Source organism: Stigmatopora argus, chromosome 10 (genome assembly GCF_051989625.1).
Source record: "Stigmatopora argus isolate UIUO_Sarg chromosome 10, RoL_Sarg_1.0, whole genome shotgun sequence".
In the NCBI taxonomy this organism is placed as follows: domain Eukaryota; kingdom Metazoa; phylum Chordata; class Actinopteri; order Syngnathiformes; family Syngnathidae; genus Stigmatopora; species Stigmatopora argus.
This window is the reverse complement of record NC_135396.1, coordinates 1905549-1933187: the sequence shown is the minus strand read 5'-3', so window position 1 is coordinate 1933187 and position 27639 is coordinate 1905549. Positions and strand designations below refer to the sequence as shown.

The 27639-nt window shown below is 38.5% G+C and overlaps 1 protein-coding gene and 1 long non-coding RNA gene across 2 annotated transcripts; one reads left to right on the top strand and one right to left on the bottom strand.

Annotated features, from left to right (window-relative positions):
• Window positions 1–5277: 5277 nt before the first annotated feature.
• ankk1 (ankyrin repeat and kinase domain containing 1) lies at window positions 5278–15319 on the bottom strand. The gene is made up of 9 exons (XM_077612170.1): window positions 15020–15319; window positions 14657–14939; window positions 13803–13954; window positions 13621–13670; window positions 13034–13189; window positions 11269–11393; window positions 10647–10680; window positions 9323–9563; window positions 5278–8103 (listed from the first exon to the last, which is right to left on the bottom strand). The coding sequence occupies exons 1-9, from the start codon at window positions 15202–15204 to the stop codon at window positions 7068–7070; spliced, it is 2262 nt and encodes a 753-aa protein (XP_077468296.1). The 5' UTR covers window positions 15205–15319; the 3' UTR covers window positions 5278–7067.
• An 8582-nt stretch (window positions 15320–23901) lies between these two features.
• LOC144084076 (uncharacterized) lies at window positions 23902–27639 on the top strand. The gene is made up of 3 exons (XR_013303719.1): window positions 23902–24023; window positions 24426–24485; window positions 27370–27639. It is a non-coding gene; the product is annotated as an uncharacterized LOC144084076 (long non-coding RNA).

The window sequence follows — 27639 nt, the reverse complement described above, 5'->3', positions numbered from 1 at the left end:
CACTTTTAGAACAAAGTACATATGATGTCTCAGCATATTAGCCTTTTTGTCATTCATTTCTCACACAATATATCATGTATTTTCTTTTTTACAGTAATCCCTCGAATATCGCGGATAATGTAGACCAAACATGGCCGCAACAATTGAAAAACCACGAAGTAGGATCACCCTTATGATTACTATATACCATATGACTACATTTAATCAAAAACAATCCATTTAAAGTAATAGATTATCAGTATATATTTGTAACACTTGTCAAACTTTGCATAAAAATACCTGGAGACAAAATGTTCCTGCTCTAAGAACAGAAATGTTGCTCGGCATGAAAATGTGTCCTTTGCCTGCAGCCATTTTTTCCCCTCTTTGCATTTTTAAAGAAAAATAAATTTAAAAAACACACTTTTTCTCATCAGTTCGTCATCCATCAAAAGTTTTTGGATTACACATGGGAATTTATTTATTTATTCAATTTATTCAAGCTGCTCTAACCCCCCAAAAATAAAATCATAAAAAAACAGCTACCAAACACTTTGCAGGTTTTACCATATTTATTTTATAAATGACTCTGCTTTGGTGTGACATCCTGACTTATAACATATTTGTGCGTGCGTCACTTTTCTGCTCGAAACAACACTGCAAGTTTATTTTTATGATTATTATCGTTATTTATTTATTTGGAAGTGCTTCTCAGGATGAAGCCTGAATTGTCGGGGGTGCTCAAGTGATAATTTAACATGTACGATAATCACACAGCCAAAATCTGATTGTACGTATTTGGCCACTTGATGTACAGAACGCAACGATCTACATAATTTTAAATTGAAACAAAGGAGTTGTCGATTTCGCATTTTCCTCGAGCAGAATGCATCATTTTCCAGACATCTTAATTGCGGCGGGGACGCTACATAACGCTTCTGAAAGTTTGGAGCGGTGTGCCGTGAATGCCGCTTAATTGAATACATCGTTAATTGGAAGTCCTCCAGGATGAAAACTTGATTTGAGCTTGATTATTTGGACGTTATTTCCTTTGGAAGATTAGAATTACATCGGTTAGAAACAAAAATTAGCATATACAGTGGTACCTCGACCTACGATCAGCTCGTGGTACGACGAAAATTTCGATCGAATAATTCGCCCGCGATACGATCAAAATTTCGAGATGCGACCAAGCCAGGTGGCCATGACATGAGAGGCTGTTTATCATTGTAGCGCACTGTCTTTTTTTGCCGCATCTCTTTCGTGTATTACAGATATCTACGAGCACTGAACGATTTATTCAGATGAATTTCGACCAGGAAACGCACAACGAGCATGCGCGGACAAAAAGAGGGCTTTCTGGGTAATGAAGTAGACTCGTGCACACAACACCCATAGGCAATGGCACCCTTTCTCAGAATCAAACTTCATTACCCACAATCAATACGTGGGTAGGCTGTTATTCCTTCCTTAGCCCGTTAGCTCCCTCGATCGCTCATTCAAGACTACTTCTCGTTGGCAAGTGTTCGTGCGTTATCCTATTGTGAGGACATTTGTGTGCATCTTTTTCGGAATATTTTGAAGGGAATAAAACGGCAAACAGCCCATCGATAGCGAACGTGAGGGTGGAGGCGTGGCAAACCGCTAACCCGGAAAACGAAGGTAGAAAAAGATTAAAACAAAATTAGAATTCCGTTTTGTGTAAAGTTACATTAAACGTATGTTTGAGTGTGTCTGTATATATTAATCCAAGTTAATTTAAATGAGTCTAATTTTACTTCCATTAAGCACATTTCATTACTATTAAACCACTCGTTATTTATAACTTTGTCAATATATGGCGAATTAGAACAAATAAAACATTTTTTTTCCAATCCAATATCCTGTTTTTGGTGTTTTTTCAGAGGGTTGGAACGAATTAATTTGTTTTCAATTCATTTCAATGGGAAACGTTCGCTCGAGTTACGAAAAACTCGACATACGATCTCAGTCTCGGAACGGATTACGATCGTATGTCGAGGTACCACTGTATCGTTATATTTATGTAGTATATGTATGGTTTTTGACTCTCACTTCAATTAATAACAGCGTTCGTGTCGGCTGATTCGTATTTTTCGCGCTGTACGTTGTGATAGTCTGTTATATATCAAATAAACATGCTCTCAACTCACAAGGGTTTCTTTCAAGAAACACAGAAGTGTTTGTTGCCGTTCTATAGCGTGTGCGTTGCATTGAAATATTGTAAAGAGGGTTGTGTTCTGTCCCTAAGAGATAGCAGCAGTTCTCCACCATTAATCATTGCATAGGAACATGACAAAAGCAAAGAAAAATCAGCTTGAAGGAATAATAAGAATAAACTGGAGACCACAAGGCTCTTCTGAGGCCACACTTCAATAGCACTGAAAATAAATTCAGCTTCAGAAAGACAAAAAAAAATAAAAAATACAAAATCCTCCCCACCGAGACACCATTGTGAATGTGTGTGTGTTTTTGTCTTTTCAGAGAATCAAGTGAATTGAATCGCTAAAGCATTTCATTTCATGGTAACCTGTGAGAAGCTGTCATGAGGACAACAGGCAACCTGCTTTGGGTTTTTTCCACTGTCAAGAAAATGAGGTCAACAAGAGATGACAAAACCCCCCCCAGGAGAGAGGATGGAGATGTGGGGTACCACGGTTTCAGCTGCCAAAGCCATACGAAGCCCACCCATCCGCCGGTAAGTACGAACACATAAAGCCTTGTTCTTTGAGAAAACGTTGACAGAACTCTTGAAAAATTTGCAAAAAATGCAAACCTCAATTGGGCCCGTTTTGCTTCAATGTGTGAGGAAATTTTTCATAGAAAATCTGCCTGGTAACAGTGGAAGCAATACACTAAATCAACGGTGTCAGACTAGTTCGCGGGCCTCTTTAACGTCAACTTGATTTCACGTGGACCGGACCATTTTAGATATAATATTTAGAATTTTTTTATTAATGGATTAAAAGAACTGGATTAAAAGCCCTGAATATTCCGTTTTTTATAGATCTAAAACAATGTTTATTTTAGCTTTTTTATATATTTTTAGATTTCACAAAATGATTTTTGAACTAAAAACACAAAAATTATAATTATTGATTTAAAAGGGGGTAAATCAGGAAATTTAATATACATCTATACTCTTCATTTTAATTTGATCCTAAAACAGAAAGGCAGCACTCATGATTGACTTTCCCGGGCCACACAAAATGATGCGGCAGGCCAGATTTGGCCCCCGGGCCGCCACTTTGAAACATGTGTACTAAATCATGACAATAAAGGAATATAATGTTATTTAAAAAAAAAAAAAAAAATGAAATTTCAAATGAAATTCTATTGGTTGAGGGGTTAGCGCATTGGCCTCACAGTCTTAGGGTCGTGGGTTCAATCCCAGGTTGGTCCTGATTGTGTTAGGTTTGTATTTTCTCGTGTGGGTTTTCTCCGGGTATGTTAGTTTCCTCTCATATCCCAAAAGCATAAATGCTAGATTAATTTAACACTCTTAACTCCTCCTAGCGATGATTGGTTGTCCTTTGTCTCCTTGTGGCCTGCGATTGGCTGGCTGTGTTTTTCCCAAAAAAATTCAAATGAAATTTAAAATTAAATTCCATTGGTCGAGCGGTTAGCGCGTTGGCCTCAGTCCTACAGCCGTGTGTTCAATCCCAGGTTGGTCCTAATTGTGTGCGGTTTGTATTTTCTCGTGTGGGTTTTCTCCGGCATAAATGCTAGATTAATTTAACTGCTCCTAGCGATGATTGCTTGTCCTTTTCCATCCTTGTGCCCTGCGATTGGCTGGGCATCAATTCAGGGTGTCCCCCGCCTAGTTAGCTCGGACAGGCTCCAGCATCCCCCGTGACCCTTGTGAGGATAAATGGTCCAGAAAAGGAAAACATGATTTTTTTTCAAATAATTTCATTAAAGCAGAGGTTGACCAGGGTTGAAATCCCATAAGAATATTGAATTGATTTAACTATTCAATATTATAGCCTAGCATTACACTGCTAAACAAACATGGTGTTCCTCGTATTGGCCTGCAGAAATCTGGGGGCGGAACCTTCTTCCTGGCCGAAAATAAAATTAGTTGAGCCGCCTTAACTGAATTAGAGACTAATCGAGGAGATCCAATGTGTCGCCCAACGTGTCCAAAGGTTGCAACGGCGCAATTGATCCAGCTGATTAAACGTACTTTCAAAGGGGAGTCTAATGGCCGACTGCCCGGAATGTAAACATTGCCCACAGAAAGCCTATTTGACAGGCGGAGGCGCAAAAAAAATGGGCTTGAACGCGTCCGCCCGGCCGCGTGCACGCGTGGCCTGTTCCCACCGTGGTTTTTATGTAACTCGTAAGATGCGGAGGGCGTTATCGTTTTTTTTTTTTTTTTTCAAAGTGCCTGGCTAGAGTTCATAAATCATCGCAATAAGACTTCATAGCAGTACACGCTCGCCGCAAAGTCCAGTGAAAAAATGATGATGGCGAACACAAGGTCGACTGATTGTTCTCTTTGACTACTTTATAAATCAAGCGTGTTGCTCATGGAAATCAGGGGTGTTCTTTGATCGCTATCTAAAAGCTCGGGGGGGAAAAAGAGGGTGGTTATTTATGGAGAACAGGGGTCATTGCAAGTTGGAAAGGACAGTCCAGGCTTTGTAATACGAAATAAGAGTGGAACATTGGAGAAAAGGCATTTAACCATTGCAAATGGAAAAAAATATTCATTAACGTGAAAGTGACAATAGGTTTTTGTCCGCATTTTCCCAGAGAATTGTTATTGTACATTAAAGTACTAGAGAAGGAACCTTTTGTGAACATTTCATATTTTCAGATATTATTCCTTGCGATCCCCATATATGAAAATGTCAGTTTGTTAGCCATTTCATCACGTAATGTAAAAAAAATTGACAACTTTTAAGTTGAAATACATGAAATTGTCCGTTTTTTTTGCTTTTCATCTCTTTTAATGTAAAAAAAATATATATTTAAGTTGAAATACATGAAAATATGTCCGTTTTCTGGTCATTTCATCACTTTTAATGTAAAATAAATTGACATTTTTAAGTTGAAATACATGAAAATGTCAATTTTTTTGGCTTTTCATCTCTATTAATTTTAAATAATATATATATTTAAGTTGAAATACATGAAAATATGTCAGTTTTTTGGTCATTTCATCACTTTTAATGTAAAAAAATTGACAACATTTTTAAGTTGAAATACATGAAAATATGTCCGTTTTTTTAGTCATTTTATCACTTTTAACGTAAAATAGAAAATTTTGAAAACACTTAAGTTGAAATACATAAAAATATGTCAGTTTTTTGTAATTTCATCACTTTTAATGTAGAAAAAAATATCGGAATTATTTTGACAACATTTTTAAGCTGTTGCTAATCAATGGGTATGCATGCAGAAGTCTAACTTACATTTTTTTTAAAGTATATATTTTACCTCACAGGTTAGTCCTATGCACCCATCAAAAGAGCCACACGTGGCTCCCGAGCCACAAGTTCTCCACCCCTGTACTCGAGCGACCCTTTCAAAAATTCATTTCTTGTGAATGAACGCTAGAAGGTAGTCGTTGATACCGCTCTGCTCACAAATCGCCAAATCTCATTCTCTAATGGCTCTTTCAGAGTCAGAAAAAAACTGAAATATGAATGCGGGAGTCAACACAGCTCCAGACTTCATGCATTTCATTTCAGTTTAATAAGGTGTCACTGCGGTAAACCAGCATCGCGCATGCGGAATGCCATTTTTTTTCTGTCTGCCGGGACAGACTTAATCATTGGCGTTATCTTAGCGCGCCACATCTTATCTTGCTGCATTCCATTGACACGCTTCTAATTAGAAAAGTTCTGTAAAAAGTGTCATGGTACCACAAATGACAGGAAGATTGAGTTTGTTGTTTCATTCAATATATTTCTAGGCTTCTCGGAGATTTATTTTTATTTTCGGCGCGGTTCGTAAATTTATCAACACGTGGAGGAAGATTTTTTGGGAGTATGTTTTGCTTCATTGCATCAATTAACAGCCAATGAGGAGACACCCTCACAACCCCTTTCAATTCAATGCGGCCACGTGTTAGAAGTGATTAGATGTAAAAGGGAAAAAAAAGCAGGTTTAAAAGAAACACACACAAATTTATCAATTGTTAATTTACTCTGTTTGTATTCAGGAATAATACAGTCAATATTACTTACTAATATAATACTTACACTCGCTACATGTTGAAAAGTACCCTACAGAAAATATTCTTTTACAACTAATTATTTTAGGACTCTTTATTGTAATTTTTTGGAATGGTTCACTTAGTTAAAATCCTCAATTCTGAATTCTGAACGATAAAATATTAGTTTTTATTAAATTTTTCTCACTGAACTGAATTTTGGACTGGTGGTAGTCCCAACACTGGTTGACGTTTAAAAATACAGATCATATTGAATTAACTTTAATTAATAGGTATAATAAATATGTTTTTAAAAAAAAACAAGGATGGGTTAACTTCTCATTTAAAACAAATGGTTTCTATAATGAGGTTTTTCATTGGTGGCGGTACAGTATTTAGGGATAATGTACTTTACATAAAATACAACTTTTCTGTCATGTTTATGGCCTCATAAACTATTGTTTGTTGTTTCTCCTGAATGTCTATTTTTAGAGAATATATCCACCTGTTCCACTTATTCGGTACTCGGACGTTTGGTCGACCGGACGTTTGGTCGACCGGACGTTTGGTCGCCGGGTTGTTACTGTTGAAACCCGCTCCCAAAATTATAATCATGAGAGAGAGAGTTTAATATCTAAATATCTAATATCAAAATATCAACAGTAAACTCTGTCATAATTTGACAGCGAGTGAACCCGGCGACCAAACGTCCGTTCTACCAAACGTCCGTTCGACCAAACGTCCGTTCGACCAAACGTCCGTTCGACCAAACGTCCGTTCGACCAAACGTCCAGTCCACCAAACGTCCGGTCCACCAAACGTCCGGTCACGCACTTATTCAGTTCCAGGATTAAAAGGGACACGGCTCGACCAATACGAAGCCGGTGCGCCGGTGGAAACCTGGATGTCAATCCTCCAACAATTGCACAATTTCATCTCTCCCGTGTCTCTGGGCCACCTCGACGGGCTTCGACCCAGAAGAGTCCCGTAGATTAGCGTCGGCGCCGTTGAGCAGCAGCGCCTTGACGATGGACACGTTTCCGTGCAAAGCGGCCAGGTGCAAAGGCGTGGCTTTTTCGGTGCTGGTCGCATTTACCTTGGCCTGATGAGAAATCAAGTGCAGAACGCTGGGGAAGCTGAGGCTGGCACAGGCCAGGTGCAACGGGGTCCATCCCTGGCTGTCCTCGATCACGTTGGGGTCGGCTTGGGCGGCCAGGAGCTTGGCCACCGTGTCGGACTCGCTCTGGTGGCAGGCCAGGTGAAGCGCCGTCCATCGCTTTTCGCCCGGAGCGTTCACGCTGGCCCCCAGGCTTTTCAGTTCCTCCACGGTGGGTTCCTGTCGCTTCATGGTCGCCAGGTGAATGGCGGTCCAGCCCTTTTGGGTCCGGCAGTCCGGGTTGGCCCCGTTGGTCAGCAGCTGCCTGCATATTCCCTTGTGGCCGTTAAGAGCCGCCAGATGAAGCGGACTTCGTCCCCTTTGGTCCGCGCTATCCACCCCGGCGCCGCCGTTCACCAAGTGTCTCACGATTCTGTTATGCCCCGCCTCGGCGGACACGTGGAGAGGCGTCGAAAGGGTCCCGTCGGCGGCGTTGGGGTTGGCTCCCCGAGTGAGGAGCAGCGCGGTGATGTTGACGTGCCCGTAAGCGGCGGCCAGGTGAAGAGGGGTCCTTCCCTGCACTTCCTCCCGCTCCTCCACGGCTTTGACGGACAGCCGCGTCAGCAGCAAGCGGACCACCGGTTCGTGGCCGTTCTGGCACGCCAAGTGAAGTGGCGTCCATCCTGACTTTTCACGGGCGTCCGCCGACGCCCCGTTGTCCAATAACAGGCGTACGGTCTTATCGTCGCCGTTCTGCGCCGCGAAATGAACGGCCATCCAGCGGTCCTCGTCTCCCAACATCGGATCGGCGCCGTGCTTCAGCAGCAACGAGATGATATTGTGAAGCCTGCCGGAAGAAGCCAACCGTCAATCAAAAACCCTCGCCAAAACCTTGAATTGACAAACTCACTTACGCAAAAAATATTTCTCCATCTCAATCACAAGCTTAAAAAAGTTTCAGAAAATGCAGAGCGGCCTAAACGCCTTCTTGGTTCTCCACCAATCAGCAGCCACTTGCAACAACGCTTAAAAAAACGGACGAATCCTATGGGATTCCTAAGGGAAAGAGTGTGTTTTCTTTCCCTTTTAAATAAGTGTCAAGTCAACTATGGAGAAGATGTCTGCCCCTCCTCCAGACCAACAGGGGGCAGAAAAGAAAACCCAATCAAACTCACCTCCCCTCATTTCCTGCCTGAGGTCATAGGTCATGAACCGGGATATAAATTCAGTAGTCCAGCCTTGAAAGAAGACAGGCAACAAAGGAACAAGAAAAACCCTTCAGACCCGATCACACGCAACTGGTAGGATCAAATATAAGTACCACTTAGATGCCAGCTGATTGATGCTTAGTTTGTTTTCTCACAACCATAAGTTGCATTCTTTGTACTTTCCTATCCCTTGAATTATGTCACATGCTTGCTTCCTTCTGTCCCTTTTAACGTTTTCAACCTAATCCTTTCAACAATAACAGCTAATCCTTTCAATAATAACAGCTAACCCTTTCAGCAAAAGCTAATCTGTTCAGAAACAGCAAATTCTTTCCTCTCACTGGAAAACTTCAATAAAATTGTAAACTGGAAGGATTTGATTGTTCCTGCTGTGAAAAGATCGGGGCCCCTTTTCCAGTTTGGGGCCAAATTTGAAGAAAGTAGAGAAGAACTTGACAATAAGGGTTCATCGAGAAGTCAACTAGTCCAACGACACTAGTCGTTTCAGTTCTGCACAACTTTTGCACCGACGAAAAAAACGAACAAAAATTCCCTTCTAACCACAAGTGCAGCATAATTACCGGAACTGCGATCACACCCATTTAAACCTCCGCCGCTTCATTTCAAAGAGTACATAAGTGTTTTCAAAACTCCGGTGGCCATTACATTCCGTTTCCAACTTAGCGAGGAATTCTAAGAAAGCAACGGACAATCTCAAACGAGCATAAAATATTAACAGAAATGCTGTTCCTTCTGAATTCTGCTCTCCCAGACTTGAATGAGTCTACAATAGTTGAGTTTTTTCAACAAACAACCCCCAAATATTGTTGTTTTACATCAATGTGTCAGCTTACAGACCTATTGAGGACAGCCACAATCAACGGCGTGTAGCCTTTGTCCATAACGTAGTTGACCTCAGCACCCAGACTCAAGACGTGTTCCACGCTTTTTGCATCCCCGCTGGCCACCGTGTAGTGCAGGAGACTTTTTTTCCCGTGATAGTGCGTGCTGACGTGCTCCCGTTTCACCGAAGTTCGGAAATTACAGAACTTCTTCCCCAGGAGCAGCGAAAGAACGGCCTCCTTGCTGCATTGCTCGTCTGTCAAATGAGAGCAAAGGACACCACGGTTACTGGAATGCTCTTCCACTCTTGTAGTTCTGGTTTATAGTAGCATTAGATATGATATGATGTCACACTTGTCAACTTTGGCCAATTCGCTCCCATTATAAGTGCATATTTACTCACATAGGGTGCACTTAAAAGTCTAAAATTTCAGTATGCACCAAATTCAAGATTCTGTAGATGTTGCTGTATGACGCTGATAGCTTGACTGTCTGGGTACATTGCTTGCTGACACGATATATTTATGTAGTGAAAGGCAGATGGGTGAAAGGGGAATGCGCCTGCTAACAATATTAGCAGTCGACGATGTCGTTTTCGTCTGCTACCAGTGAGCCGAAATGGGTAGAGATTGGTTTTACAAAAAAAAGTACTTTAAAAAAATCCTGTACAAAAGATGTTATATGGTGTACACCACATGTGTCAAAGTGGCGGCCCGGGGGCCAAATCTGGCCCGCCGCATCATTTTGTGTGGCCCGGGAAAATAAATCATGAGTGCCGACTTTCTGTTTTAGGATCAAATTAAAATGAAGAGTATAGAAGTATATTAAATTTCCTGATTTTTTTCCCCTTTTAAATCAATAATTGTCATTTTTTAATCCATTTTTTCTGTGTTTTTAGTTCAAAAATCATTTTGTAAAATCTAAAAATATATTTAAAAAAGCTAAAATAAACATTGTTTTAGATCTATAAAAAACTGAATATTCAGGGCTTTTCATCCAGTTCTTTTAATCCATTTATAAAAAAACAACTAAATATTATATCTAAAATGGTCCAGCCCACATGAGATCTGGTCACCATGAATGTGGCCCGCCAACTAAACTGGGTTTGACACCCCTGGCGTACACAATTTGAAATGATTAAAAAACGTATAAAATACTGGAAAAACTTATAAATTTACAAGTATGTCTGATGTCAACTCTGATGCACTGCTGTGATAACATCATATTTTTTCTCTTTCATGCACTTATAGTTCACTTTTCATGCGCGTTTACGTGTATATTAATGATGTGAAAAACACTTTTATAAAGTGGCTGCTTTGACGCACTTTTCTGTGCTTACCTGCAGAAGAGTCAGACAACTCCGGCGGAGAAATCTAAGGAGGGAATATGAAAAGAAAAGAAGATACAAAAGAATATCATTCTCCCTGTGCTTCAGTGCTACATCTGGCTTAAAACCCGGTAAAATAACAACGCCACACTTCTAAAGTTGCTAGACTTTGATGTCCTATTTTAAATGTCAGTAGAAACGACAATTGGAATGCTAACAAACAACCTTAAACATGTATTATATCTATATTTTGGGAGACATATCAGTCCAGTCTATAGAAATGTTAGAGTGGAAATATAGATTAAATAAAAAATGAAAGGGTTAGCGAGGTTTAAAATAAACTTTCTGCCCGGCTAATATTTCATTTTGGTGGATATTTCTTCGTCGAGTACACAATGGGAATAATAATCTCTAAAAATGGATGAATCTGGCCTCATTCCACACTGAATAATTGAATATGTGAGCAAAGTATGACACAATCATCATTGCTTTACATTAGTATTCAAATGTAATTGTATCGTTATCAATTTGTGCGAAGGCCCAGCAGTGGGTTCCTTTCCTAATTGGGTCATGAAACAGTGTGAGCCCAAGAGTGGGACTTGTGATGTGTTTATACTTATCAAAGTGTATTAACTTCATAAGATGCAAAAATGGGATGTTTCTCTTCCGAAATGTATTCGTTTGCGCAGCTCTCAGGACAATCCATTGGTCCTGGGATCCTCAAAAGTTCACTTTGGGCTTCTGTTTTCCTCATAATTTCTGCAAAAACAACAAGAGCAGTCAGGAACTGGCATATAGTTGCCCGATTAAAGCAAATTATTAATTTGCATTTGTTTCCAAGACTCTCCAGGGATTTCCAAGACTCTCCAGGGTTGTTATCACAGCCGCCGTATCATAAAACACACCTTCACGCATGACTTGCTGTGTTACATGCTTTCAAAGACGCTATCTATGTTATTAGCAGCTGTTTATGAATAACCATGACTTCACGTGGCTTAAGAGATTGCTGGAGCGCAAATAATTATCATGAGCCAAGTTCATGTTATTAGCACTTGTCAACTTTTGAGCAACTCACTGTAAATAGTATGCATGTACGTATTTGTGTATCTAGAAATCTACGTATTACGTGTTTGGTCAAAAGAATTCGGAGATTTGGGTATACAAAGGTACCTCAGCATACGAGCAATTTGAGATAAGAGCAATTTGAGATATGAGTAATTTGAGATACGAGTAAAATTTTGAGCAGATATTTATCTTGAGATACGAGCATTTTTTTCAGTTTTTTTTTCCAGTTAGTCAGTGCGAATGGCGGAGCGATCGCTAATACGAGAGGAATATATACTACCATATTTTCACGACTATACGGCGCATCGTATTTTTAGCCGCAGTGTCAATAACGAGTGCTATTTCTGTATTTGACACACACAAAGGACGCACCGTTTTTATAGACGCAGCCAGGCCTGGCAAAACATACACCAGCTTAAACATACGGACACGCGCTAAAAACACGTTTTTCAAAAGGCGACAGAAGCAAAACTGAGTTCGGTTATACTTTATTTAGCCATTTTACAATGTACTCACGTCATCACCCACAAATCCATCAAAGTCCTCATTTTCTGTGTCAGAATTGAACAATTGTCCAAATGAGTCATCGAAAACGCAGAGTTTTATACGTTCGTCCAGGCGGCCACAATCCATTCGCAAATGGTATCTAGCGTAACTTTTCCAACGCTGCTTTCCATGCTTCGTAAAGCTGTGTTGATGTCGATGTATACAGGCCACAATCCATTGGGTGTATTGACAAAAGAACTATATCTCCCAGCAGTCACTGCGCAGTACTTTTTCCACGGGGAAAATAATAGTCGGGGGCTGCTTGCCGTAGTTGTGAGAGCTGTAGAGGATGGTGTACCCTATCCACTGATTTATTTTATTTTATCGTGATAACAATTTTAGTATTGCTCCATATATAAAGCGCACTGGATTATAAGGCGCCCTGTCTATTTTGGAGAAAATTTAAGACTTATGTGCGCCTTATAGTCATGAAAATACGGTAATTCTCATTGGCAAGTGGTCGTGCGTTATCCTATTGTGAGGACATTTATGTTCATCATTTTGGGAATATTTTGAAGGGAAGACAAAAGCGGAAAAACCCTCGATAGGTTGCATCTGAAAGTCAGTGTGGAGGCAGGGAAAATAGAGCCAACCCGGGAGAAGAAAGGTATCAAAATGTCAAACAAAATTAGAATTAAGTTTAGTGTAAGGTTAGATTAAATTTATTTTTGAGTGTGTCTGCATCGAAATCCAAGTTCATTTAAATTTGTTTAGGTTATGTTATGAGCGCGTTGCCATGCAAAGCTTGATATGTAGCACTATCATTTTATTTGGGGTGAGTTGTATACCTGAGAAAGGAGGCCTCTTCTTTTCCTCCTGCTGCCAGCACCACTTCATGATGCTGATCATCTCATCACACTGACGTGGCCTCTGTTCGGGTATGATTTCCATGCTGGGTCTGCAGCCATGTGACACATTTAAGAGCACGGTGGTCGTACTGCAACCTGCGTACAGAAAATGGATGCTAGCCAAAACCATGCAAAAGTCATTGGATTGATTTAAATACAAGCACAATAGGATTTAAAGCTTCACCATAAATACGTAGTCATAAAAAGATTGATATGCAGTAAAAATGAAGTGAGGAAAGGAAAAAAAATGGATGACATAATTGGTCATGCATATCCGCTCTGACCTAAAGCCCTTGGAAAATTAAATCGAATTAAAATTGAAGGGTGCTCGATTTCAAAACGGCTTTTTGATTTTACCCTTTCGGCAGGGAATCCAATTTGTAAAATGTTGACGAGAAATACGGCCCAAAGATGAGCCATTTTATTCTATTTTGTAAAGATTTCTCCTTTTACATCCATTAACGTACAGCGTGTACTTGTTCCCTTTGCTTTTCTGTGGCGTTGACTCGCTTGATTTGTTTTCCTACCTGCGTAAGGTTTCCGCTGTGTCAGAATCTCCCAGATTAAAATTCCAAAACTGTAGAAGAAACACGCGGGAGAAGATTGGGTTTTACACGACTGCTTTCTTCTAATGAGCGTACACTAACACACAAGCCGAACTTCACATATTTGCACAGAAAAGTACAAGAATTTTCCGATTTGCAAACACCTGTAAACGTCAAAGGGAAATCCAGGCGGATCACACAACTGATTGAAAATCTCAGGAGGGACGTATTTCAGGTTCCCTCTCGCTGTCAGGTGCTCCAAGAACAACCTCCTGTCTGTGCCCTCTTCCCAGTGGATTACGCCAAAGTCTGAAATCTAAACAATTGGGAAAATGTCTGTTAATTTAATAAAGTTTTAGTATTTTTACAAAATAAAGGCAATGATGACATGTCAAATGTGAAAAATTGAAACTACTTCCGATACCAGGCACTTTATTTACCTCCAACTATTCAATCTCATCTCATTTTCTGACCCACTTTATCCTCAATAGGGTCGCGGGGGTGATAGAGCCTATCCCAGCTGACTTCAGGACACCCTGAATTGGTAGTCAGCTAATCGCAGGGCATGAGAAGACAAACAACCAATCACACTCATAACTAGGGGCAATTTAGATTGTCTAATCTGCCTACCATGCAGGGAACTGGAGTACCCGGAGAAAACCCACGCAGAACATGCAAACTCCACATAGCTGGACGGACCTGGATTTGAATCCAGGTCTCCCACTGTGAGGCCGACGCACTAACCACTCAACCGCCTATCAGTACTTATTAACTCATCGGTTATGCTTCATTGCGCCAGATAAACCAGTTCTGCTCTAAAAATGAAAAGTTTTATAACGCGTCAAGTTTGAAATGAAAGAAATAGATCAACAGCCTGTTTTAAAGTTAATGAAAGAATCATAAAATAGGCAAAGAAAGATGACGATGAACACCCACGTTTACCAAAAAGTCTGACTTTAAACCCAAAAAATCATCACGGATAACCAAATTTCCACATTGTTGTCATATTACAGCGAACCTTGACGTGGAGATGGTCATCTACGAGAATGTTGGATGGTTTCAAGTTGAGATGGAAGAGCGGCGGTTTCAGGCAATGAAGGAAATTCAAGCCTTTGGAGATCTCGTGAATCATCTGGAACTTCTTGGGCCACAACAGGTTAGTGTTGTTGAGAAGATTGCATAGCGAACCGCCGCTCATGAACTCCATGACAATGCCTGGCACGTCGTTGCACATTCCGTAGACAGACACCAGGTACTTGAATTTCACTTTGGCGATTTTCGCTACCTCCTCCATTGGTTCCCTGTAACAAAATAATGGTGGTAGAACACAAAAACAGCAGATAATAATAATAATAATATTAATAATGTGTTCTCTATTCACCTGTAAAGGTGGTTGAGACCCACAGTGGTGTCATAGACTTTGAGGGCACACGTTTCACGCCAAATCTTGATCTTGACTCGATAAACATTGCTAAATTTGCCCTCTGCCACTTTAGTCCAGTCATTTTCAAAGTCGTTTTTCCTAAAGCTCTTGATCTGACTGCTAGACGCATCAGAATAATCCATGAGCGACGGCCACTGTCCTCCACGTCACACGGAATTTCTTTGGGTGCTCTCTAATCGCAACCATCGACAGTATTCCGCCTCATAATCCCACCTCGGAGTGTGCGAGACGTAGTGTACAAACAAATTCACGGATTTGAGGTGTCAACGACTCTTGTCATGTGGAAGGAGGCAAACCTCCAAAACTGGTTTGTGTTGCAAAACCGGTTCTTTGACTAGAAACAAGAAGATACTACATATTGCATGAATGATTCATATTTGCTGGCAGACTATAATGACACCTACTACTTTAGAAAAAAAAAACAATTATTTTATTTTTTACATTATTATCATTTATTTATTTGGTTTTCAATCCATTGTGCTCAAAAGCAGTTTTTTTGACAAGAAACAATATGATACTACATATTGCATGAATGATTCATATTTGCTGGCAGACTATAATGACACCTACTACTTTAGAAAAACACAATTATTTTATTTATTTACACTATTATCATTTATTTATTTGGTTTTCAATCCATTGTGCTCAAAAGCTGTTTTTTTTACTAGAAACAATAAGATCCTACATATTGCATAAATGATTCATATTCACTGGCAGACTGCATTACAGTCACCTAATACTTTAGAAAAACACTTATTTTTCTTTTTACATTATTATCAATTATTTATTTGGTTTTCAATCCATAGTGCTCAAAAGCCATTTTTTGACTAGAAACAATAAGATCCTTAATATTGCATGAATGATTCATATTTGCTGGAAGACTATAATGACACCTACTATTTTAGAAAAACACAAGTATTTTTTTTACATTATTATCATTTATTTATCTGGTTTTCAATCCATTGTGCCCAAAATCTGTTTTTTTTACTAGAAACAATAAGATCCTACATATTGCATGAATGATTTATATTTGCTGGCAGACTATAATGACCTACTAAACACAATTTTTTTGACATTATTATCATTTATTTATTTGGTTTTCAATCCATTGTGCTCAAAATCTGTTTTTTTTACTAGAAACAATAAGATCCTACATATTGCATGAATGATTTATATTTGCTGGCAGACTATAATGACCTACTAAACACAATTTTTTTGACATTATTATCATTTATTTATTTGGTTTTCAATCCATTGTGCTCAAAATCTGTTTTTTGACTAGAAACAATAACATCCTACATATTGCATGAATGATCCATATTTGCTGGCAGATTATAATGACCTACTAAACACAATTTTTTGACATTATTATCATTTATTTATTTGGTTTTCAATCCATTGTGCTCAAAATCTGTTTTTTTGACTAGAGACAATAAGATCGTACATATTGCATGAATGATTCATATTTGCTGGAACACTACTATAATGACACCTACTACTTAAGAAAAACACGTTTTTTTACATTATTATCATTTATTTATTTAGTTTTCAATCCATAGTGCTCAAAATATTTAGTTTAAATCACTATTCCTCAATCCAGGCTCATCAAAAAACCCTAAGAGAACCCAGCTATATCATTCTAATTGTATTTCAGATATCCCCACAATACACATTTATCTTTAAATAATGTGCTTAATGAACCGACAAAATTAGCACTTTAACAAGCTACTTCATCTCGACTGCTCCAACTATATTTCACATTAAAGCGATTAACGGTGTGCAATGAAGTTATCTGTGAGCACTTGATATATAACCTGGTTTAAAAAAATAAACAAACTAGCTTTTAAAAGAATGCCGAAAACTTGGTATTTGCCAAACACATCCATATCCGTCTGCATATTTTGACCTCGTTAGGTTATTCTTTGTATTTTAGAAGCGAAAGTGTTTCATGTAGATAATGCCTCGGAGCCGATCGTTCTCGGAGATAAATTGCACGCTGTGGAGTTCCGAGGTACTGATCGGAATGCTAACTTCTCTCTCAATAGAGGTGAAAGGAAAAAATGGAAGTGAATACTTTTATGCTATCTATATATAATGTCAAAAGGGCACCAAACTTTCATTTGCATTGTCTGAATAGTTTCCTTGTTTGCCGTAATGTCACGGCGTATGATTAAAACTTATAGAATCTTGTTTTATACTTAAAATTCAACAAGCACCATTTGGACAAAAGAATACAATTTCATGTATTATTTTTTTTGTCATACGTGGGTTTTATCAAAATGCAGAACAACAAGAAAATGAGTGACCCATGCCCCTTTCATAGTTATCTCCTATTTTACATGTTCCCCAGCATGAATCGTTGAATGTCTAATGAAGTCTTATTTTTAAATTCATGATTATTTGTTTGTGTGATACACATTGTAGTGAGGTGGCAGGGTTAAACATGGTTGTATGATTATTCTAAAAATGTACTCGACTATGAAATATTCTGTAATTACTACCTAACTCATCACTTTGGCTACGTTCTTGAAAAGACAGTATTGAAAAGTGCCTTGAGACATCATGATTAGGCAATGCTTGCTTATACTTTATGTCTCGTGTCAAAGTGGCGGCCCGGGGGCCAAATCTGGCCCGCCGCATCATTTTGTCTGGCCCGGGAAAGTAAATCATGAGTGCCGACTTTCTGTTTTAGGATCAAATTAAAATGAAGAGTATATATGTATATTAAATATCCTGATTTTCCCCCTTTAAATCAATAATTGTAATTTTTTAATCCATTTTTTCTGTGTTTTTAGTTCAAAAATCATTTTGTAAAATCTAAAAACAATTTAAAAAAAGCTCAAATAAACATTGTTTTAGATCTATAAAAAACTGAATATTCAGGGCCTTTAAGCCAGTTCATTTAATCCATTTATTAAAAAAAAATCTAAATATTATATCTAAAATGGTCCTGCCCACATGAAATCAAGTTGACGTTAAAGCGGCCCACGAACCATGCTTTATGTGATAAGAAACAAGTTCCAAATGATCTACGACCGTACTTCTTGGTCTCTAAACGTCTGCTAAGGCCAGCGAAATGAAAGCGAATGCATGCCGTCCGTCTATTGGCTAATGGAGAACGTACAGTTAACAAAAAGTACGCTATTGATTGATGAAAACTTGGATGAGTTGGCTTGTTAAAATTGCATCGGGCAAAATCTAGTCAGCCTTTGGTTTCACTTTCACATGCAAATCAGGTTCATTACTCGTATTTCACCCAGCTTATTTTTTTTTTAACAAAGTTGCAACTCTACGACGATTTTTTTTAGCCTGAGAGAAAAAGATGTGTACAATTACGGAAAAACATGGAGTGGTTTCTGTGAACATGTAGGTTACTGCAAGCCAATTTCATCTCTCTAAATATTTGGGCCACCTCCCAAGGGTTTTATCATCTAGAGTAGATTTCCATTCTGCGTGGATCCCACTGCGAGCCCGTTACATGACACTTGCAATCGTGAGCAACCCTCACCGGGAAGTGGTCCATTTTTGCTTTGTTGTTAAATTGATTCATTGTGATTTTTAGCAAGCAGATTGTGTCTCGTGGGGGGAGGAGTCACGGGTTGAGCGACTCTCGTCATCAACACTGTTATCCTTTTTGACAGCGTGGTGTCGTTCTCTTTTAAAGATGAGCTTGGCACGTTAAGTCATGTCGCTCCAGGGGGGAATCGCGGTCTTCCTCTTTAATGCAATCGTTGCAGCGTTTAAGCACATCAGTTTACAGTCAAATAGCACCCACAAAAATTATAGTACCTTGATTTCTCTACATACGTATGTACACATACTGTATTTTTCGGAATATAAGTCGCACCCGAGTATAAGCCGCACTAAGTAAAAAAGCACAATGAAAGGGAAAATGATATATTCTAAGTCGTATCTGAGTATAAGTCGCACTAACAAATAATGCACAATGAAAGGGATTTTTTTAAGGTGCACTGAAGTATACGTTGCATTTTGTTTTATACGCTCACACAAGTCGTACCTGAGTATAAGTCGCACTAACAAATAAAGCGTAATGAAAGGGAAAAATATTTAAATCGCAAATGAAGTATAAGTTGCATTTTTGGGGGCAGCTTTTTCATTTATTAGAAACTAAGAATACCCGTTATAGTGTAAAAGAATAGTAAAATAAGGAACAACAAACAAAATAGCCACCTGTTAATGTAACCTATTGAGTTTTTTTATATACATATCACTTGAACCTAAACTGAGTCTAGTTTGCATGTGCTCCTCGTGCCTGTGGGGGTTTTCTTTGGGTACTCCGGGTTCCTCTCACACACCATAAACACACATGGTAGGCTAGTTGAACAGCCTAAATCAAGGGTGTCAGACTCGGGTTGGTTCGCGGGCCACATTAACGTCAACTCGATTTTATGTAGGCCGGACCATTTTAGATATAATATTTAGATATTTTTTTCATAAATGGATTAAAATAACTGGATTAAAAGCCCTGAATATTCAATTTTTTATAGATCTAAAACAATTTTTATTGTAGCTTTTTATATATATTTTTAGATTTTACAAAATGATTTTTGAACTAAAAACACACAAAAAAATGATTAAAAAATTACAATTATTGATTTAAAAGGGGGAAAATCAGGAAATTTAATATACATCTATACTCTTCATTTTAATCTGATTCTAAAACAGAAAGGCCTCACAAAATGATGCGGCAGGCCAGATTTGGCCCTCGGGCCGCCACTTTGACACCTGTGCCCTAAATGGTCCCTCGGTGTAACGGTGAGTGTGCCCTGTGAATGGCTGGCAACCAATTTAGCACCCCAGCGACCCTTGTGACATTAATCGCTATGGAAAATAATGAATAGATATTTTGAAATATGGCATCCCAGAATGGAGCGTATTTTGATCTTGGCACCAGCGCTCCTTGTCGAATGCCTCCTCTACCTTCACACCTGATAAATTTAACATTCACCAGCACCCCCAGTTTCACGCTCGACCAGCTCACACAATTATTTGGAACAGGCTCGTGAATAAATGTTCCGATGAACAGCCAGCGAATCGTGCAGGGATTTCCGATGGGCTACCCGAGGGGGAAGCAACACGTGTCAGGGTGGCCGACGCCACCAGCCTGTGAAGCGACCTCCATTAACGTACCTGCTTAAATCCCATTGTCCTTGAAATGTTTCACGTCAACTTCCGAAACGAAGCCAAAGCCAACGGATGCGCCAAAGCGTTACCATGTAGCAGACGGATTGCTCGTCACGCCATTTAATGGCTTTCTCAAAAGCTACAAACACACTTTAATTAAATCAGTCACCAGCACCGACATTTTACCACGTGTATTTTTGAAAAAACTATGTACAGTGGTACCTCGAGATACGAGCTTAAATCGTTCCAGGACTGAGCTCGTATGTCGATGTTCTCGTAACTCAAACGAACGGTTCCCATAGAAATGAACTAAAAACAAATTAATTCGTTCCAACCCTCTGAATAAACACCAAAAACAGGATATTGGATTGGAAAAACTGTTTTATTTGTTCTAATTCGCCATCTATTAACAAAGTAACCAATAACTAGTGGTTTAATAGTATACTAAAATGTGTTTGATAGAACTAAAATTAGACGGATTTCGTGGAGGGTAGCGAGAGAGGGACAGAGATGGGGGGGAAACAGGGGGTAGACTTTTTGCATGGCAACGCGCTTGTAACATAACAAACAAATTTTAAATGAACTTGGATTACGATGCAGACACACTCAAAAATAAGTTTAATCAAACCTAACATTAAACTTAATTCTAATTTTGTTTGACATTTTGATACCTTTCTTCTCCCGGGTTGGCTATATTGGCCCCGCCTCCACCCTGACTTTCAGATGCATCCTATCGATGGGCTGTTTGCTTTTGTATTCCCTTCAAAATATTCCGAAAAAGACGCACACAAATGTCCTCACAATAGGATAACGCACGACCACTTGCCAACGGAAAGTAGTATATACTCCTCTCGTATTAGCGATCGCTCCGCCATTCGCACTGACTAACGGAAAAAAATGGAAAAAATGCAATGCTCCGCCCAGTGCTCGTAGAGACATTACACAAGGGAGTTGCGACCAGAAGGACAGTAACCATGATGTTCTTATGAGCAGCCTCTCGCGTCCACTATCAAAATTTGTCTCGTATCTCAAGATAAATATTTGCCCGAAATTTTGCTCGTATGTCGGGGAACTCGTATGTGGAGGTACCACTGTAATATGATGAGGGATCCACAGGACATCGATAGTATACAAGTGAAAATAGCTTTTCCCCAGATGGGTGGGTGGGTTTTTTGCAGGGTGTTGACAACTTGTCCTGCAAATACCGTTAGTCATTAGTGTACTCAGTCTCACACCAGCGTGCATGGTAATTGATAATTAGCCTTAGGGAAAAAATACTAGATTGCTATCAAGATGTCTCTGTTGGCCTTGCGTGAGTACTTTAATAGTTCATTGTCAGTTTGTGGAATCTTTTTTTTTTTTGACTTTCTAAACTAGGAAAGATCAGTTTTGATGATAATTAATCCCCGCAGGAAATTAACTTTTTTGTTTTTTTTCCATTTCTCAGATCACTTTCCCACTAACTGCACGAATCACTTGTTTACAGCGTGGAGTGTCTTGCTCAAGGGTACAAGGCATCTGTCAGGCAACAAATATAACATTTATGAATAGAAATATGTGCTGTCTCTTGTCAAATAAGTCAAAGTCGAACAAAGCGCCTTTTATCTTCGCCGAAATGAGGTCAATCAAAAATAATTCCGTATTTATTCATCACTATTTGGACACTGGCAGAAATCCATATTGCAGTGAAGTGTGTTAAGATACAAATGAGTGGAATTTTATTAATATTCATCATCATTTACTTAATTTTTTACAATATCCGATACAACCCAATAGCGCACGAGTTTTGGTGAAAGTTAGAATCAATCATTCATCTTCTGTCCTGCCCGCAATGGGTTTTTTTAAATACATAATCCAATAGTGTTATAAAAAGGTGTTCTTATATCATCCTTAAAGGATTTTTTGAAGTAATAGGGCATTTTAATACATTGGTTAAAAATGTATTGGGCTGGTCAAGTTCTATATTGGTTCACATTAAATAAATGTATACTACATGTTTTAAATTTTCATCAGCAATCCATATTCTATACTGCTTTATTTGTTAAAGGTCAGGGAAAGCTTTCGCTTTTCCCAGCTCATTTTTGATTGGTCGCAAGTTGTATAATAAACAGCTACTCTTCTCCTACGCGATGTCATTTTCAAAACTAACACGGTGTGTAGATGTGCTTATTAAAGAAGAGAATACACACATTTTGACAAGAAAATCGATTTACCTCCCGACACACAAATATTAGTATTCACCAGATTATGAAATCTTTGCGAGTATTCGAGTGGGAACTGAATGAGACCTGCTCTTTGTTTATTCCAGCATTTATAATAACGATATTCTACACCGTCGTGATCCAGTGATGTTTAAAATTCAAAGATCAATATAGAACAGCCTTCTTATTTTCTTTCAGTAATGAACAAGCATGAATTTCCGCTTCTATCAGACACCCTTGTTTAACTGTATCAAATTGGCTCAATAGAAGGCCACAAATGCACACGTTATGTAGAAGCTATATGAATGAGCAACGATGTAACAATCGATTTTATTCGGACCGTGACTCATTTTGTCAAAGAATGTGTTTGGAATGATGTGGAAAGTTTAATAGGAACAGACTTGACGTGCGAATCAGAACGTTTCATATCGGACTAATACAATAGTACAGACTAATGTAATTGACTGTGGCTATTTTTGGTAAAGGACATGATCTGCTCAATTGGCAGCGGCCATTGTCATTGCAGGCAGACGTCCTCAATACGTTAAAAAAAAAAAAACGGACAAAAAAACAGCAGGCTGCAAGTGAAGGTTGTTTAAATCTTATTGAAATAAAGCTACAACGAAAGAGAAACCCTCCACGGGCTTGAAAATGCTTGATTTTATGTATTTTTTGGACTATAAGTCGCATCAGCTAAAGCACAGGTGTCAAAGTGCCGGCCCGGGGGCCAAATCTGGCCCGCCGCATCATTTTGTGCGGCCCGAGAAAGTAAATCATGAGTGCCGACTTTCTGTTTTAGGATCAAATTCAAATGATTATAGATGATGTACATTACATTTCCTGATTTTCCCCTTTTTAAAATCAATCATTGCAGTATTTTCATTCCAATTTTATTTATTTTGTGATTTTAGTTCAAAGCACATTTTGTAAGATCTAAAAATAAATATATAAATATTTATTTTTAGATTTTACAAAATGCTTTTTTGAACTAAAAACACAAAAGAAAACTGATTTAATTAAAAAAAAGGGAAAATCAGGAAATGTAATGTACATCTATCATCATTTGAATTTAATCCTAATATAGAAACTCATGATTTACTTTTTCGGGCCGCACAAAATGATGCAGCGGGCCAGATTTGGCCCCCGGGCCGCCACTTTGACACCTGTGGGGTACATGAATTAGCTTCCATCACTAAATTTGATTGAGGATTTTTCTCCATTTAAATCTACATTTGTATGAAATAGTGCTACTAAAAGTGAATGTTTTATTGAAAAATTTGCTAATAGTTTTTTTCCCTTTTCACGGCAGATTTTTTCTTCAAACATAGAACCCAAGACAAAGCTTCTGAAGGAGAAAAGCTGGGGCCTAAACCGGCGTAATAGAAAAATGTGTGAGTATTAAAGTGTCAAAGTAGCAAAGGGGTAATTGCCTTTTTTTGCGAAGAAAGATGAGGGATGCTTTTTTGTCTCAAAGAAGCCAAGCAGACCAGCTGCTGTTGGAGGATTAATGTCAAGATGTTGACTTTGGGATCTCAAGTGCAGGAACAAAGACTTTTCAAATGAGAGCTGCAATACAGAATGATTTGGACTTTAAGGTGACACCGCCTTTTAAATCACACATCCATTTGTGCCGTAAAATGTAACCCGCAGCTTTTTGTGGCTGATCTGTCTTAGAGTGACATCCGGGCAGAGATGGATTTGTGTGTTATGGGAAAAGAAATCAAAAGCAGCTCAACAAAGTTCAGCGTCAGCCAAGAGCGTGTGTTTTTTTGCGCGTCTTTTTTAAAATAATCCAAAGCTAAATAACGACGGTGCTAGCGCGACGCCTCCAAGGTCACCTTCACGTCTACAATACACGCGATTTGTTTTATTAGAAATGCCTCAATGGTGTTGTAGTACAATATGTCACTTTTATGAGTGGATTTTTGGTCACCAGAAATATTGAGGAATAGTTCATAACCGAGGAACTTTGGATGCTTAATTGCTCGTATTTGCAGGTTGAGTGGTGGCTAATTTACGGCTTGATTCCCTTCATAATTACTGCAAGTCCGTTTAAGGTAAGTTCTACCATGTCTCTAATAGTACTTTTGAAGAAAATACATTTCAAACTACATTGCCCTCTCCCCATTGTCACATATGTGCTATATGAGTTACTATACGTACATGGTCATTTTATTTGATTGCATCCAGTTCAAGGCTATTTTTTACAGAAATTGGTATATATGGCTATTTATCTACACGACAAAAAAACGGATTCAAAAGCATTTAGGTTAGGTTCAAACCTTATTTCATCCCACATTTGGAAAATTTCTTGTTTCTTGCTATTTTTAAAGGAATTGGTATATATGGCTATTTATCTACATGATATAAAACTGATTGAAAAGCATTTAGGTCAGGTTCGAACTTTATTTCATCCCATATTTGGAAAATTTATTGTATCTTGCTATTTTTAAAGGAATTGGTATATATGGCTATTTATCTACACGGCAAAATAACTGATTCAAAAGTATTTAGGTTAGGTTCGAACTTTATTTCATATTTCGTATTTGGGAAATTTCTTGGTTGCAGTAGCAAGACAGACACAGAAGACATTGTAGACATTGTAGACCTAGTAAAAAAACGAAATACCAAAATGCAATAAAAAATAGACAAAAGCAGCAAAAACACAAAAAAAATGTTGGTATACATACATTGTTTATTCCTACACCATCAGGAAATAGAAAAAAATCCGAACATCCGCATTATTTTTCGGCCCCGCCCTCTTTTACTTCAACCTGTACGCCCAAATCTGACCTCCAGAGTGCATGACGACACGACCAATGTGTCAATCAAACCTCCCCCATCATTTCCGAGCGAACACATCCCACGTAAAAGCAACTGCCGATTATTCCTCCTGTATTCCCTATAAGCATGACTTTTCATCTTCTTAACGACATCCTCCCTTTTTGACTTTTATACGGCCATACCTGCTTTTTACGATTTTCATCACATAAGCTCCCATTAGCACTCGATTCTCACCGCGACTCCCCAGATGCCATCGTCAGCCTCCCCCATTTTCTTTCGCGGCATCCCACCGTTAGCGCCCCACCAAATTTAAAGCACTAGACCATCCACTCGCATCCGGTTAACGACTCTCTATTGTCTTAGCCTTTGGCACCTTCCTCAGACAGCCCCTAGAACCACAGTGCACATAGACTACACGGTAATTAATCATTCGCCGTTGAGCGATAGCGAGGCCGGCCGGCGCCACTTGACAGGGCGCTGACTAACCGTAGAGACCAACGCCGTCCCACTTCATACTCCCGTACAATAGAAAAAGACGGAAAACGTCATGCCGAACACATCCAATTAAAACGAGGTGGGGGTACTGTGGAAAGGTAAAGCGGCTTGCAATCAATATCTTAAATTGAATTGAGTTGAAAGGGTAAGAGAGATGAAATCATGTTAGATAAAGGTCATCGTCTCTTTGAGTGTCACGGCTCATGCTGGATTCGTTTCTCCAACTGAGCAAGGCACTAAATAATTTGCATTTTCATTAACGTTGGGAAATTTCTCGTGGTTTCTTTCAGTTAAGCGTTTTAGATATTTCTATGTTTTTCAATCAGTCTTGTCTCGAGAGCATCCAAGTAGTCAATTTCCATTCCATTATCAAAGGGTTCCCAAAGCATATTCTTTTTTTTTTTTTATTATTATAAACAGATGGTCGTTCGGTACGTGACCAAAAGAAAGTAACAATCATAAATCATTACTTAGTATAACGCTTATGGTTATGCTTGGAAAATGTTAAAGCAACTTCAGATTTGCTATCCAACAGTTTATACTGTAAAATTTAAATTACCCTATAATGTTCTACTTCAATACTTTTTTACGAAAAAAAAGCCTTACTATACTATGTCATTTTTTTACGAAAAAAGCCTTACTATACTATGTCGTTTTTTTACGAAAAAAGCCTTACTATACTGTCTTTTTTACGAAAAAGCCTTACTATACTAGGTCGTTTTTTAAGAAAAAAGCCTTACTATACTGTCGTTTTTTACAAAAAAAAAGCCTTACTATGCTAAGAAAAAAGCCTTACTATGCTAAGAAAAAAGCCTTAATATACTATGTCGTTTTTTAAGAAAAAAAGCCTTACTATACTATGTCGTTTTTAAAGAAAAAAGCCTTACTATACTGTCTTTTTTACGAAAAAGCCTTACTATACTATGTCGTTTTTTAAGAAAAGAGCCTTACTATACTGTCGTTTTTTAAGAAAAAAGCCTTACCATACTGTCGTTTTTTACAAAATAAGCCTTACTATACTATGTCGTTTTTTTACAAAAAAGCCTTACTATACTATGTCGTTTTTTACGAAAAAAAAAGCCTTACTATACTAAGAAAAAAAGCCTTACTATACTATGTCGTTTTTTACAAAAAAGCCTTACTATACTATGTAGTTTTTTTTACGAAAAAAAGCCTTACTAATTTGGAACTCCACTTTCGATGTACAGTATTTATTTATTGTCGATTTTTAGTTTCTTTGTCTTAAATCGATGAATTTACCATAAATGAATCCCAGGAAGTTCTTTGAAAAATATTGTCAAAGTTGTATACTTAAACCATACATTGACCAACATGTCTTTTTATCATTTCTCAGTGACTAACAATATCCTTAACAAATCATTAGCTTGCTATTAAAGCAAAAATGCAATAATTTCAACCATTTCTAAGATGAATGACACCTCACATCATGCGAAAATTGATTTTATTTTAACATCCTCAGTTATTCCAGTCTGGGGTATCCCCCAAAATCTCGCCGTAACTCATGAAAGGAAATTACTCCTGGTTGCTTATAGCACAATGTCAAGGTTGGTAGCCCGGGAGACTTAATCTTTAAATTGTTTCATCAATTTTCAGCCTGTGCTGCATTCAAATAATCTTTTCCATTCCTTTTCCCCTTTTCAGACTATTTCTCTCAAGCTCTGTGATCAATTGGCCTTCCTCCAATTGATGTGTTGGCGGCGAAAAAAGGACGCAGCAGTGGTCTGACAACTGTTTTAATGAATGATTCCTATAGAATAGCGTCCTGTTGTTCATCAGTCAGCGTTCCAACAAAAGCTTGACTTATTGAGGACACGTGAGTAAACGGATGTTTATTTTTGCTTTATCATCAAGTTGAATGTAGACTATCGTTTGAAAGTTTTTACTTGAAAGGAGAAGCACAAGGCCAATCTT